This window comes from Sus scrofa, chromosome 4, assembly GCF_054392235.1.
Source record: "Sus scrofa isolate SSC_HxYL_T2T_F1_AM1 chromosome 4, Sscrofa_HxYL_maternal_Yorkshire_Landrace_v2.0, whole genome shotgun sequence".
In the NCBI taxonomy this organism is placed as follows: Eukaryota; Metazoa; Chordata; class Mammalia; order Artiodactyla; family Suidae; genus Sus; species Sus scrofa.
In genome coordinates this window covers 66,898,593-66,912,669 of record NC_139386.1, presented here as the reverse complement: position 1 = coordinate 66,912,669, position 14,077 = coordinate 66,898,593, and the positions used below count along the sequence as shown (strand labels likewise).

General features: G+C 42.7%; 1 protein-coding gene across 1 annotated transcript in view; it reads left to right on the top strand.

Moving 5' to 3' along the window:
* The window catches only part of RDH10 (retinol dehydrogenase 10), a 30,312-nt gene extending 17,916 nt beyond the window's left edge, over window positions 1-12,396 (top strand). The window contains exons 3-6 of the mRNA XM_021089230.2: window positions 6,587-6,685; window positions 8,159-8,304; window positions 10,464-10,595; window positions 10,684-12,396. Of these exons, the coding sequence (XP_020944889.1) occupies window positions 6,587-6,685; window positions 8,159-8,304; window positions 10,464-10,595; window positions 10,684-10,807 (501 nt within the window). The 3' untranslated portion in view covers window positions 10,808-12,396. The remainder of the gene's footprint in view (window positions 1-6,586; window positions 6,686-8,158; window positions 8,305-10,463; window positions 10,596-10,683) is intronic.
* Window positions 12,397-14,077: the final 1,681 nt, after the last annotated feature.

The following is a 14,077-nucleotide window of genomic DNA, read 5'->3' as shown; positions in this document are numbered from 1 at the left end:
CAAGTGAAACTTGGGAAGCTGGATGGTCAGTACATTGATGAAGCAGATACCTATAAGTCTACAGAATTAAGGACATTTATTTAGCCACGGGTTCCTTTCCCATGTGAGTGGGAGGGTATGTCACCCTTCTTCAGTCTTTGAACACAGTAATGACTTCTCCTATTAAATAGCCTTTTAAACCCAGTTCACGATCTTTTCAGCGCCTTCAGAAAGTTTTGTACTATTGAATCATAGTTTTCCAGGAGCAGTGACTAAATTTCCAGAGCAGAGTGCCACCAGATGTCATTTCAGTCTTGTAAATAAGCAGTATGTTCCTTTGTGATGCTGATAAAGATCAGCAGCCCAGACAGAAGCAGCAAAACACCAAGGAGTGTTGTTGAACCATTTGGAGGGGGTACCCTAAGGATGTCTGGTTCAGTGTTGTCCAGAGGAGTCTTTTTGTCTTGATTGTATGTTTTCCCATAATATTACTGTTATTTGGAGACTCTGAACACCCTTAAACATACAGCAGAAATTGACGGAATGAGATAAATCCACTATAATAGAAAAAATAAAAACCTTAAAAAAAAACCTTAAACATAGATCAGAAAACCGTGCTATACGTGTGCTGATGATGTTAATCCTTTTTCCCATTGTCATAGGATATTTGGTCTTCTTTAGAAGTGAAAGTTTTCTCTGTTTCTTAGACATTCAAATGAGAGAGAAACACTTCAAAATGAATCTTTTAAAAAGATGCCTTTTTTTTTGAATGGACTGCAGGCCAGTCATGCAGTTGCCCAGAAATAGAGTCCGAGGGCTTTTCCCACTGTGAGAAATTAATTTTGCTTTTCCCTTAGTATCTATTAGCCTTGAATTGCTTGCGAATATGGAAAACATATTCTGAGTGTTTTACATACACCTTTAAGGTGTCATCAATCTCGGAATTTCAAAAGTCAGACTTCACCGGATACCGCATTTCTTCACATTCTCCTTTGTTTAACTTTGGGCTAATTTGTCCTGACAGTGCAGCTGCGGGCTCTGCATTGCAGCCTGTCATTAAGAGCACCAAGAGTGATCTGGAGGCTTGGAACTGTTAGGAGTTAATTTGGCGTAAACCTGACATTCAAAGATTTCTCAAGATATGACATGTCATGTCTCTGTCCAGTCACACTTCTGTTTAAGAAGTTCTTGTTTATATTCTAAATATGACCTTTACAGTTATCTTTCAAAGTGCTCAGAGCTTTGAAGAGGAACCCGGAGGAGCTATGAGGTATTAAACTTGTGAGGTGTGTTTCATAGGAATGTCGGTGTCCATTTGAGTGTCCTTTTTCTTTCTTTCTTTTTTTTTTTTTTAACCTTTTTCATCACATAGTGACCCTGTCAGCTGGTGGCAGCTTATGGCATTAGAGCCTTGTGATAAAATGAATCACAGATAATCAAAGAGCTATCATCACACATTTTTACACAATTTTTTTATTAAGGTATAGTTGATTTACAATGTTGTGCCGATTTCTGCTGTACAACAAAGTGACCCAGTTTATATATATATATATATATTCCTTTTCTTATATTATCCTCCCATCTTGGTCTATCCCAAGAGACTGGATATAGTTCCCTGTGCTATACAGTAGGATCTCATTGCTTTTCCATTTTAAATGTAATAGTTTTTTTTTCCATACAATTAAAAAAGATTTTTTTAATATCATCACAAGTTATTAAGAGTTTTCTTTCCTGCAGATAAAATAATCCCTAGGTCCCATTCAACTCTAAATTCTGTCATGGAACATATGAATTGGCACAGACTAGTTACTGACTTTGAGACCTAATCCCCCAGATCAAGAGTCAACCCTATTTTCCTGCTGATGAACTGGACAATCTCCTCTGTTTCTCAGACATAGCGACTGAGTGCAGTTCTCTGGCTGAGGATAAGCGTGTAGCTGACCTTGCCAACCAGCCCTGGGACCAGCCAGCTCTTCCTTTAGGGATCTCTTCACTAGCTGGTAACGCCTGATCTCCATGATTCGTCCTTGCATTGAGATGACACAGTGGTCCTGGCCTTCATCAGGGTCTCCGGCTGCCCCCCTCAGATTCACCGCTGGCGGCACACGCAGGAATTTACACTCAAGCCTGTTGGGTGTGCGCCACAGATTTGCTCTTTAAGTTCTTCTAACGCCTCTGAGACAGAGTTAAAGATCACGAACCTGAGCTTGAACTGACTGGTGTCATGGCAACTAGCACTTCACCTTCTGCTGGTCCCCATCACGTATGCGCTACAATATTTGTGCACATTAATAATTCATCACAAAGTGCCAGATGTCTTTGTGCTGTCAGACTGTGTCAGGGACGGGATATGCTGTGCTATCTCAGATGTCATCTACCAGACGTTGAGGGCAAGAGGAGTTGGAAAAGAAAACTAGTCTGGTTCCTCGGGAAGGTTCCCCAGAAGGTGATGCTTTCCCGCCACCTGGGTACAGCATTTTTCTCGTAAACTCGGGGATAGACTTAGCGTTGATCACAGTTGATTTGGTTATATGCCCCGGATGCCAGGCCGGAGCTGGGTTGTGGAAAGAATCAAGAAGCCGTAATTGCTCACCTCCACTCAGGCAGCAAAGGAAATGATTAACAGCCTCGGTGCTCAGTCACGTGGATCAGGCTCCAGCCCGAGCCCTGTACTCTTGGGTTTAAAAAGGAGCCCTGTACTCTTGGGTTTAAAAAGAAACCTGAGCAGTTGTGGCGGGCATGCCCTTACCCCAGTCTGCCTTCACCTGCTACCTAGTAGAAGCTGAGTGGCCACCACTAGCCTGGGTTCCCCAGCTGCCCGCCCGCCTGCGCCCCTGGCTAGCTTACCCCCCTTCCCAGTCTGCTCAGCACCGTGTTGGTCATTCCCGACATTGTCAGTAGCTGTAGATTGTAGTATTAGACCTGTAAGTGAGCCCTTCTAAATAAAGAACATAGGCTTTTGTCTTAGAATGTAGGAAATGCAATGACACACTGGATTTCATTTATACAGAAGGTCCGTTTGTCCCTCATGAGGCAGAGAAATCACATATTTTATAAAAAAAACTTTGACCTTAAAAAAAAAAAATCAACCCCTCCCTCCTAAAGCTTCCTATTAAAGTGCGTCACACTTTACTAGCTACTTAAAGTGAATCCCATTTCCCTGGAAAAATATCTTTTCGACCCACAATTGAAAAAGACTTTGGTCACAGAGCCATATTTAGATTCTTTTTTTTATTTTTCTCTTTTCCTTTAAATGCAAAACCAGTAGCTTAAATGTCCCTCCAAACTATTTTGGGGGCTAGGATGCGGGAGCAGGCCCAAATCACACTTTTTAGACCATGCAGCGATAGTACCCTGCTTTTGTGAAGGATTAACCAGAACTGCTTTGTATCTAATGTACAGATTGAACCCACTTGGGTGCTGGTGAATATAAAATCTGCTTAGAAACAGAAACGGAACCTGCGCCAATGTTCCCCATCACCACTTGGCCAAATCATAATACAGGACCTGCATGTAGTAGCTATTCAAGAAATACTTGTTGAATGAGTAAGTTAATTGCACCAAAGCAGGAGTGGGCATCATCAGTCCGTTTCAGAACCTTGCAAGCAATTCAGCTTACAAAGAGTGAGGAAACTTGATCATCTTCCATCACCTACCTGCACATGTGCTGGGGATCTGGCTCAGCCATTGCACACCTGCAGGCACTGGCGTGGAACTTGAATATGGAAGTAATCAGAGCCAGCCCACTGGGTATCTGATCAGGTAGAGTTAGCATGGACATTGGCTGGGAGTGAGCAGGGTCAGGGATTTTGATGTGTCCAGTAACCAAACAGCAAATTCTTACTGATAATTCTACATTGTGTGTAACTTCTTAGGATTTAATATTAAGCCCTTATCCTGAAAAATAAGACTTTCATACTAAATCTATCCCTCTTTTCCAAGACTCGGCAAACTTTTAACAGTTAGAATTGATCTCTGGATAACCTCACAACTAAATTTTGCACTTTTTAGCTAATCTAGGAACAACTAATTATAATCTGATACTAAAAGAAGATGTATAGGCATGATCAATTGAGGATGGGATTGCTTTCTAGTTTAGATTGGAATAGATAAACTCCTTTGTGATGTTACTTTGTTTTTTTTAATTAAAAATTAAAGTATAGTTGATTGACAATGCTCCTTCCATTTCCCCTGTTCAGAACAGTGACCCAGTTACCCATACATACCCCCTTTTTTTTTTTCCATTTTCCATCAGAGTCTTACTCAAGAGACTAGGTACAGTTCCTTGTGCTGTACAGCAGGGACTTTTTTGGAATTCTGTGATACAATGTCCAAGGCTAAAACATAAAGCCTAAAGTTTCCAGGTGTGGTTGGCAAAAAATAAAATAAAAACACCACAGGAGTTCCCTTCATGGCTCAGCGGTTAATGAGCCCAACTAGGATCCATGAGGATGCAGGTTCGATCCCTGACCTCAATCAGTGGGTCAAGGATCCAATGTGGCTGTGAGCTGTGGTGTAGGTCGCAGACATGGCTCAGATCTGGTATTGGTGTGGCTGTGGTGTAGGCCGGAAGTTGTAGCTCTGATTCGACCCCTAGCCTGGGAACTTCCATATGCCAAGGGTGTGACCCTAAAAACCAAAACAAAAAACAAAAAAAAAACCACAGAACATGTAACTGCATGATATAGCGAGTGATACTGATTATATGTCTTAAGGAAATATGGATAAAGTCAAAGTGAACAGAATAATATTAGATAAATTAATTCTCTATCAAAGGTGGTTAACACCCTAACCACCTTTGAGTTAGAGAATTATTGGGAGGTGCTATAATTAGCATAAAGCACTTTTAAAAGCATGAGAGGCTGTGGAAGTAAATGATTATTATTGCACTTTGAATTAAGAGGAGGGCATTGGGGTAGATTGTCAGAGGAGAGGAGAGTAGACGGGTACAGCCTTACAGGTGAGAACAAGTGTGATGTGGTAACAGCAGGAGGCCCAGACAGGTGAATATGAGTGGCAGGGGTGGGAGTGGGGGGCTTACGTGGTGATCAAGAGTCTGACTGGGGGAGACCTTGGTGTATTTCACAAAGATTCATCTGGCAACTGCAAGCATCATGGAAAATCTTCCACATCAACGGAATGACTATTTGTGATCTTGTACATGCAAACAAGTTATCAAACCAAGTCAAATATGTATGCAAAAATTCAGCAATTCCTTAGCTGGGAAATCCTCTGAGAAGGGAATGCAACTCTTTTTTTTTTTTTTTTTTTTTTTTTTTTAAGTCCACTGCATAGTCTTTTGGGTTTTTTTAACTTCATAAATCATGGGAAGCTGTGTTGGCAGTGGGATATTAACTCAACAGTAGACAGATTGCTCTTTGTTGCTTTCTTTTAAGAAGCAGGTTATAAAACTGTTGGGAGCCTGGTAGAGTAGTTAATAGATCCTCTTAAGCAATTTGAAGTAATTTTTGGTAAAATACAGCCTTGCATCTTGAAGGCAAAGTAGCTCAAGGGAAAAGAGAATTTAATGAATAGGAAATCAGTGCCAGGAGTTCCCATTGTGGCGCAGCGATAACGAACCCAACTGGTATCCAAGAGGACCTGGGTCCTATCCCTGGCCTCTCTCGGTGGGTTAAGGATCCAGCGTTGCTGTGAGCTGTGGGGTAGGTCAATGCCAGTTTGGATTGGTGTTGCTGTGGCTGTGGGGTAGGCCAACAGCTGTAGCTCCGATTTTAACTCCTAGCCTGGTAACTTCCATATGCCCCAGGTCTGGCCCTAAAAAGGACAGGAAGGAGGGAAAGAGGGAGGGAGGGAAGGAAGGAAGGAACGAATGAACGAAAAAGAAAGGAAGAGAAAAGAAATCAGTGCTGCCTCTGGTTCCTCTACCCTGAGACCTCTGCCCCCAAGCGGCCAGTCACCTGCCTCTGTGGGAAAATCACTTCCCTGGTAAACCCCACAGTGGAGTGTGGACATTCAGAGCTCTATAAATTGTCATCAAGGCAGAGTTAGCGTTAGGACCCATTTTTCATTAAAATGATACTTTTACCCTCTTTTTTTTTTTTGCATCTAAAATACTTTACCTCCTGTTGGTATGCTTTGATAGTACAGCTTTGGATGCTGGAAGATGTGCTGGAATATATCTTCCTTCATGGGTCTGTCGCTGTGTAGACATAGCCATAAGGTAAACATCACAGCGGCTCCTACTCGTGGGTAGGCAGGAGGTCCCTCAGAGACCGTGACATGGCTTAAGTGTCACGAGCATGAAAAGATCTCTGACCCAAGAGTCGTTTAGATTAGCAGGTAACTATCACTTGAAAGGTGATAAAGAGCCCTCTACTAGTGGCTTTCTTTTCATCTCTGGACATCGTCCCCAAAAGCTCTTGTGTTACAGTCTCATTGGTCATGGCTTATAATAGGCCTGCCATGCCAATGATACGGTGCTAAGTTAACCGGGCGCTTAAAGGATCTTCTCTTTTTGAGAAACAAAATATTCCAAAACAAATTGGGAAATGTAACCTTATGTGGGTAAAACTTTGTTGCATGATCTTGGGATATAGGTGAAGCCCATAACGTCCATTCTAAAGCTTGACACTCTCTTTTCTTTCAGACCACTAAGGCTTTTCTTCCCACCATGCTGGAGATTAATCATGGTCATATTGTGACAGTTGCAAGTTCCTTGGGACTATTCAGCACGGCTGGAGTTGAGGTTTGTCAGATATGAAGCATTTCGTTAGTTCAAGGGGTTTATCTGTGACGAATATACCGAACTCCTAGGACGGATACCTGCTGTCCTTAGAGTCAGGAAAGCCCAGGAAAGCCTGCTACCTGTGTGCTGTTGGTGGAGTGTTCCCCACTAACCCAGGGCCAGCTGCTGAAACTGTATTCTTCTGCCCCCAAATCACTTATACTGGTTTGACAAAGCGGCCTCGGCAGCAGCAGCAAAAGAAATAGGTGGGCCTTTTCATTAGCAGTTTTGCTCGATGCTGCTGATGGGGTCAAGATGAAACTGTGGGGGCAGTGGCAGTGCCATGGGGAACAGATAAATGAGGCCAAAGGTTGACATTCTGTTGTGGTCAGCTTGCCAAAAGTGTGCTCATCACATCTGGCTCATCAGGGGAGATGGTTAGGGCAGATGTGAGGTGTCTGCATTGTGAGATTGTAAAGCTGAGCTATTAGACCCTGCTCTTCACCATAGTCAAGTTAGAAAGCATGTCTATGCATGTCCCATGCTATTTGCCCCATGGGTGCCTGCAGTATAGAATGGAGAACAGCAACCCAGGTAAGCATGCACAAGGATGTAGGAGAGATGGCTTCTACATTCTGCATTTCCATTCCTGAATTTAAAGTTGGGGAGTGGAGGAGTTCCCATTGTGGCTCAGCAGATTAAGAACCCAATATAGTGTCTGTGAGGATGTGGGTTTGATCCCTGGCCTTGCTCAGTGGATTAAGGATCCAGTGTTGCCACAAGCTGTGCCATATGTCATAGATGCAGCTCAGATCCTGTGTTGCTGTGGCTGTGGCATAGGCCTTAGCTGCAGCTCTGATTGGACCCCTAGCCCAGGAACTTCCATGTGCCACAGGTGCAGCCCTAAAAAGAAAAAAATAAAAATAATAAGAATGTTGGATAGTGGAGAAAGACTTTCTCTCTATATCATGAGTCCTTAGGTTAAGTTCTAGTTTAAGTTTGTAAGGTATTGTAATCATTTCCATTTTCGCTTGGCCCTAAAAAGAAAAACAGATCATAACAGCTTATAACCCAAGCTAGACCCACCTTTGTTCTCTTGGCATTAATTTAAACAAACTGTTTTTTCAGTCTCCTTTACTGAACAAGAGAGCGTTTGTAAATTTTCCAGACACTTCAGAGTGAACCTCTGTTCATTTTTTAGCTCCAACTTGTTAGCTTTCATGGAATCCTTTGCGGTAACTTCCCCAGAGTAATATGATACTTGGTTGATGTGGCAAAAATGTTCATCTGTTTCTGCTGTTGCTTTGAAAATATTGTTTCTGCACGGAACCACATCAACTGGCTGTTTTTGAAAGAGCCCTCCTTTTCTTTGCTTAGTCACCTGTAACCTTTTGTATCAAACACATAACCAGAGGAACAGGACCAGGAAAGTTTGGTTTGGGTCCAGAATGTGTGCGTGAACGGAGTATTTCTGCTCTCTCCCCTCCGCCTCAGGATTACTGCGCCAGTAAGTTTGGAGTCGTGGGTTTTCATGAGTCCCTGAGCCATGAGTTAAAGGCTGCAGAAAAGGATGGAATTAAAACAACGCTGGTTTGCCCTTACCTCGTCGACACCGGCATGTTCCGAGGCTGCCGTATCAGGTCAGTAAGAACCTGCTTTCACACTGACAAGAGGCTGTTTTAAAAAATCACCTTTTCCTTTTGGGGGGTGGGGGGTGTGTGTGTGTGGGATCATTCAGATCTCCGGCAGTAATCAGCCTTGTACTTCAGTAGCCATCATTTGACAGTTAGCTTGTAGGTTTCATCGGTCAGAGTTTGTGAAAGTTGAGGCGTGTATGATTGATGAGCAGGGGCTTGGTATTAGCTTGCAGAAGTCGGCCTAGAAGTATCCGTAGGAAATGGCCTCTCCACACCTTCAGGGAGAAGACAGATATCCAGGACTTTGCCTAGAAGCTTTCTCTTCAAGAGTGACTTTCTTTCTGTAATATTAGTGTTAGTACATAAATGCAACTTTGGTTTGGATACAAAACAATGTCGCCGCCGCAGCAGGAAAGGACGGCTGTTCTTCTGAAAAGACCCCTGAACGTGACACTCCAGATTTGGGAACTTCCTTTTTGCAGAGAGTGTATATAACCAGATTCACTCAGACAGAAGGGAAAGAAACGTTTAGGTTTACTAAGAATGAAAGAAAATACCCACGCACTTTGAAAGGAGGCATGTGAGAATAGCCATGTCAGTTCACATCTGACTTGAGCAGAATAAACAAAGCCATGACTCATTAAGGGGACACTTGCAAAGACATGCTTACTGCGAGATCTTTGCTTGGATGAATTTGAAAGGCAAAGCAAGATAACCGAACCAGTTCCCTGTGGGTCAGGGCCGATCTTGACACAGTCTGAACCCGATCACACTGTGAAGGAGGTGGAAGTGATTTGAGCCACTTCCATTTGGGGCTGACTCCAGGTCTGGACCAGGATCGGACCTGGCCTTGCCTCTTTTCCCGTGTGTGTGTGTGTGTGTGTGTGTGTGTGTGTGTGTGTGTGTGTGTTTGGTTTTTTTCCCCTCTTGTGAACTTAGGAACCAGTCACTGAGGGTCTGAGGGCCTCTGTTTCCTATTTAGCATCACGGCAGTTGTCCAGAGCTGTAGGGGGACAATGAAAAGTGAAAGGAATAAATTATACTAAGTTATTTCAACATGTAACTGGATGGATTCAGCGGAAGGTAGGCTGTCTCTACGCACTTCATTTCAGAGACCACCCCCCCTCCCCAGAGAAAATGTCATTGTTTTCCCTACCCAGGCATCTGGGAAGGCACACAACTGACTTTATTTCACTCAGAAGGTTCTATCAGTGTTTACATACCATTGTTTGAACTACGCTTAATATTAAAGTTTGGGCACCTTGGAGTTCCTGATGTGGCTCAGTGGTTAACGAACCTGACTAGGAACCTTGAGGTTGCAGGTTTGATCCCTGGCCTTCCTTGCTCAGTGGGTTAAGGATCCCGTGTTGCCATGAGCTGTGGTGTAGGCCGGCAGCTACAGCTCCAATTCGACTACTAGCCTGGGAACCTCCATAGCCCATGGGTGTGGCCCTAAAAAGACAAAAATAAATAAATAAATAAAAATAAAAAAATAAATAAAGTTTGGGCATCTTGTTTGTGATGCCAGATACTCCTTTTTCAGTTGAACGAGAAAAGTAATAATAATTTGAAATACATTTCAGATTTCAAGGCATTTTGAAAATACACCTTTCTCATGTTATAGGAAGGCAGACCAATTCTACTTTTTTGTTTGTTTTTGGAGTTCCTCTGTGGCTCAGCAGGTTAAGAACCCAGCATTTGTACTGCAGCGGTTCAGGTCACTACTGTGGCATAGGTTCGATCCCTGACCTGAGAACTTTCACATGCCATGGGTGCAGCCAAAAAATAATAATAATAATAATTAAATAAATGAAACTGGTTTTCCAGATGAGGAAATAAAAAAAAAAAAAAGTGTTCATAGTAGGACAGTTTGAAAAATACAGAAAAGACACAATGAAGCAAACAAAGCACACCCCAGGTCTTGTAACTTAGATAACATCAGCCTTCATGTTTTGATGTGTATTTCCAGAAACTTTTTTTTTTTAAATTTCATGGCCGCACCCGAGGCATATAGAAGCTCCCGGGCCAGCAATTGAATCCGAGCCATAGTTGTGGCTATGACCTGAGCCACTACAGTCAGATTCCCAACACACTGCACCTTGGCGGGAACTCCAGATTTTGTGTTAATTCTTAATTTCATCTTTTGATTGTGTCACTCTCAGGAAAGAAATTGAGCCTTTTCTGCCCCCTCTGAAGCCCGATTACTGTGTGAAGCAGGCCATGAAGGCCATCCTCACCGACCAGCCCATGATCTGTACCCCTCGCCTCATGTACATCGTGACTTTCATGAAGAGGTGAGTGAGGGGGCTCCCCACGCCCGTCCCATAACTACGCGGACACGCGACATTTCACATTGGCTGACTGTGACCTCTCCTTTTGCAGCATCCTGCCTTTCGAAGCAGTCGTGTGCATGTATCGGTTCCTAGGAGCGGACAAGTGTATGTACCCCTTCATCGCTCAAAGGAAACAAGCCACAAACAATAACGAAGCAAAAAACGGCATCTGAGGCTCATTTTTGTATGGAATATGGAAGACGATCTACTGGAAGACGACCAAGATATCTCAGTCCGACCGACATCAGCATGACTGATGTTCTCTGGATTCTAAATCTGCATCGACTTTCTTTTTTTTTTTTAATCAACTTTTTAAAAAATAATAATAAAGTGTAAATTAACAGACTAGAGTACTTGGAAAACGATCAGCAAAAGTGAGCTTAAGATGCTGCCAACAGGGTTCTTTCCAGACAAAACCCTAAAACCAGTCAGTCTTTTAGACAAGCGCTGTGTGTCTCCAGGCTACCATGGTGTTTTTTGTTTGTTTGTTTTTTTGTTTTTTTTTTTTTTGTTTTTGAATGAGCAGGATGCCTTGAGACAATAACAACAGTGTATTTCATGTGTTTGGTTTGTCTTAATTCCCATAGAGTTTATTAATTCTTGTAATTAATCTCTAGCCAGTTGGCACTCTTACAACTTCAAGGACTGATAGTGCTATATTTTCTCATGTTTTCTAAGTTTCAGTTTTGCAAAGCCTATGTGGCTCTTTCACGATGTTTGTATGTACAGCTCTTTTAAAAAGGCATTGGGAAATCTCCATCAATATGAAGTAAACGATGTCTGCTTGTTACAGTAACGGTGATCAGGTCTCTTTGTTAAAGTCATAATGACTAAAGTGTTAGTGGAATTTTAAACTTTATTTCTGGAGTTCCCACCGTGGCTCAGTGGTTAACAAACACAACTAGTATCCATGAGGACGAGGGTTCAATCCCTCGCTCAGTGGGTTAAGGATCTGGCATTGCCGTGAGCTGTAGTGTAGGTCACAGACGCAGCTCAGATCCCTCATTGCTGTGGCTGTGGCATAGGCCAGCAGCTACAGCTCTGATTGGACCCCTAACCTGGGAACCTCCATATGCTATGGGAGCGGCTCTAAAAAGAGGGGAAAAAAAAAGGACAAAAAATAAACTTTATCTCTGAAATCTTTCCTTAAGCATCTAATCCTCTGGAGATCTATATATCCAAAAGAAAAGTTCATACGTTTTTCTACCTATGAATTTTGCTGCATACAGAAAGTGCCCTTTCCTCAGGAAGTTGCTGTGTTTCATTCTTCGGTTGGACTCTGATCTAGAATACATAGCAGCTCTGCAAAGAAACAGTTTCTAAAGCTGGGAACTTTTGCATTTAAAAAATCCCCATTTTTGTGCCAACTATGGTCAGCTAGGGGGGAAAAAAAATCTTCTACTGTGGAGTACGTATGGAAGGAAGGGTGTAAAGATTCCTTTGAAAGTTTTATTCACATTGTAGAACAGCAAATGACATTTTTACAGTATTTTTTTGTAAAGCAAACTATTTTGTGCCTTGAATTTGGTAAATGTGTATTAGTGAAGCGTTGTAAAAGTGAACTTCTACCTCTGTATCTAAATGTATACCATCCACTTGTAAATGACTATAAACTATTATGTGATTGCTTTTTTTTTTTTTAGAATGTCTTGTTTAAATAGTGACCAATGTTTAAGGCTATTAAAATAAGCCATCTTTTACTAATTAATTGGGAAATTTTATAAAGGACTGATTAAATGTAAAGACTTAACTTACATACAAATGACTGTGTGATTATTAGTACCAGCAGTGTTGTAGGGACAGTCATCAGAACATGATGACTTTTCCTCTGTGCCATATCACACTTCAAAGAAAAACGTTTGGGAGTTCCCACCGTGGCTCAGCAGAAATGAATCTGACTAGTATCCATGAGGATGCACTTTCGAACCCTGGCCTCGCTCAGTGGGTTAAGGATCTGGCGTTGCCATGAGCTGTGGTGTAGGTCACAGACGTGGCTTGGATCTGGCCTTGCTGTGGCTGTGGCGTAGGCCGGCAGCTGCAGTTCTGATTTGACCCATGGCCTGGAAACTTCCATAGGCCAGGGGTATGACCCTAAAAAGACAAAACAAAAAACAAAACAAAAAAGAAAAATGTCTGAACTGGATAGTGTTCGGGAACAGACATTAACAGCCTAGGGTGCTGTTCATTTCCAATGTTATCATCTTAGATTAGATAAGTTACCAGGGGCCTGTTGATACTGAAAGTGGGAAGATAAAATCCGTGACCTGTGACTTGTCTGGCTGCAGCACAGATCAAAGCTGCCCTGTATCCACATACAGAAGAGTCCTGCCTCACTGCTAGTGTCTCCAGTGCTGGCCTTTAAGGAATAGCTTCATTCTGTGCTTGAATTTCTCCTTATAAAGGATAACTAAGCCTGAAGCCGTTATAACACTTGAGGCACCGGCTGCCTCTTATTTTCCATTTTGGATTTTAAGAAGTGCCGCTGACCTTTGAACAACCTGGGAATAGAGCTCCAACCCTCTGTGTAGTCAAACATCCATGTATAACTTATAGTCAGCTTTTTGGATCTGTGATTCCCCCAAACCCCAATTTCCCCATCTGCTGATCAACCAACCATGGACTGTGAATTACTGTAGTTAATACTACAGTATTAGAGAATATTCATATGTAAATCAATGGTGCAGTTCAAACCTGTGTTGCTCAAGGGTCCACTGTACTTGGCAGTGGTCTCCTAACAACATGGGGTAAGGATATATTTTCAGGGGCTACCCAGGTCGGCCCCCAGCCCACTCCAAGCATCCTACAGAAATCTGTTCTGCTTTAGCAACCCTCTTAGCAATCTGAAGACCAAGGCAGTCCTCTTTACATTTGATTTTATTTTTGTGTTGTAATTTAAACCTATTTCTCTTCTTGTTACTGCCCTTCTAAGGTTGTTGGTCTCTAAATTCAATAAACCAAATTCATTTAACTCCTTTGTAGAAGTCTTCAATTCCCATGTCCCAGTCTTAGTTTAATTACTTCTGTGGCTCTCTCTTGAATGTTGTCCAAATTCTCTTTCCCACCTTCAGCCGTGGAGTTTGGAAGGGGACACGGGTAGTGCAGGTTCAGGACTGCAGGATTCCTACATGTTGTGTTAAGGCTCCTATTCTTAGTCTAAAGCTGCACTGATGTTGTTTTCCCCAAACATGAGCTTTCTTCTCAAGCCTCATCCTTGTGATCACTTAAGTAATTGCCACGGTGACTTTGCTTGCTTCATATTCATCTATGCCCCCAACCCCACCTTGAGATGACTGCTGACTTGGAATATGGTTCCGTTTTCTGTCATCCAGCCCTTCTGGGCAGCGTTGAGGGCCACGGGCTCAAGGCTGACCCCCACCCCCCACCCCCGCCCCAGGGAGGCCTCTTCGGTCCCCCAGCTACAACTGGCTCTCTCTAACCTTTCA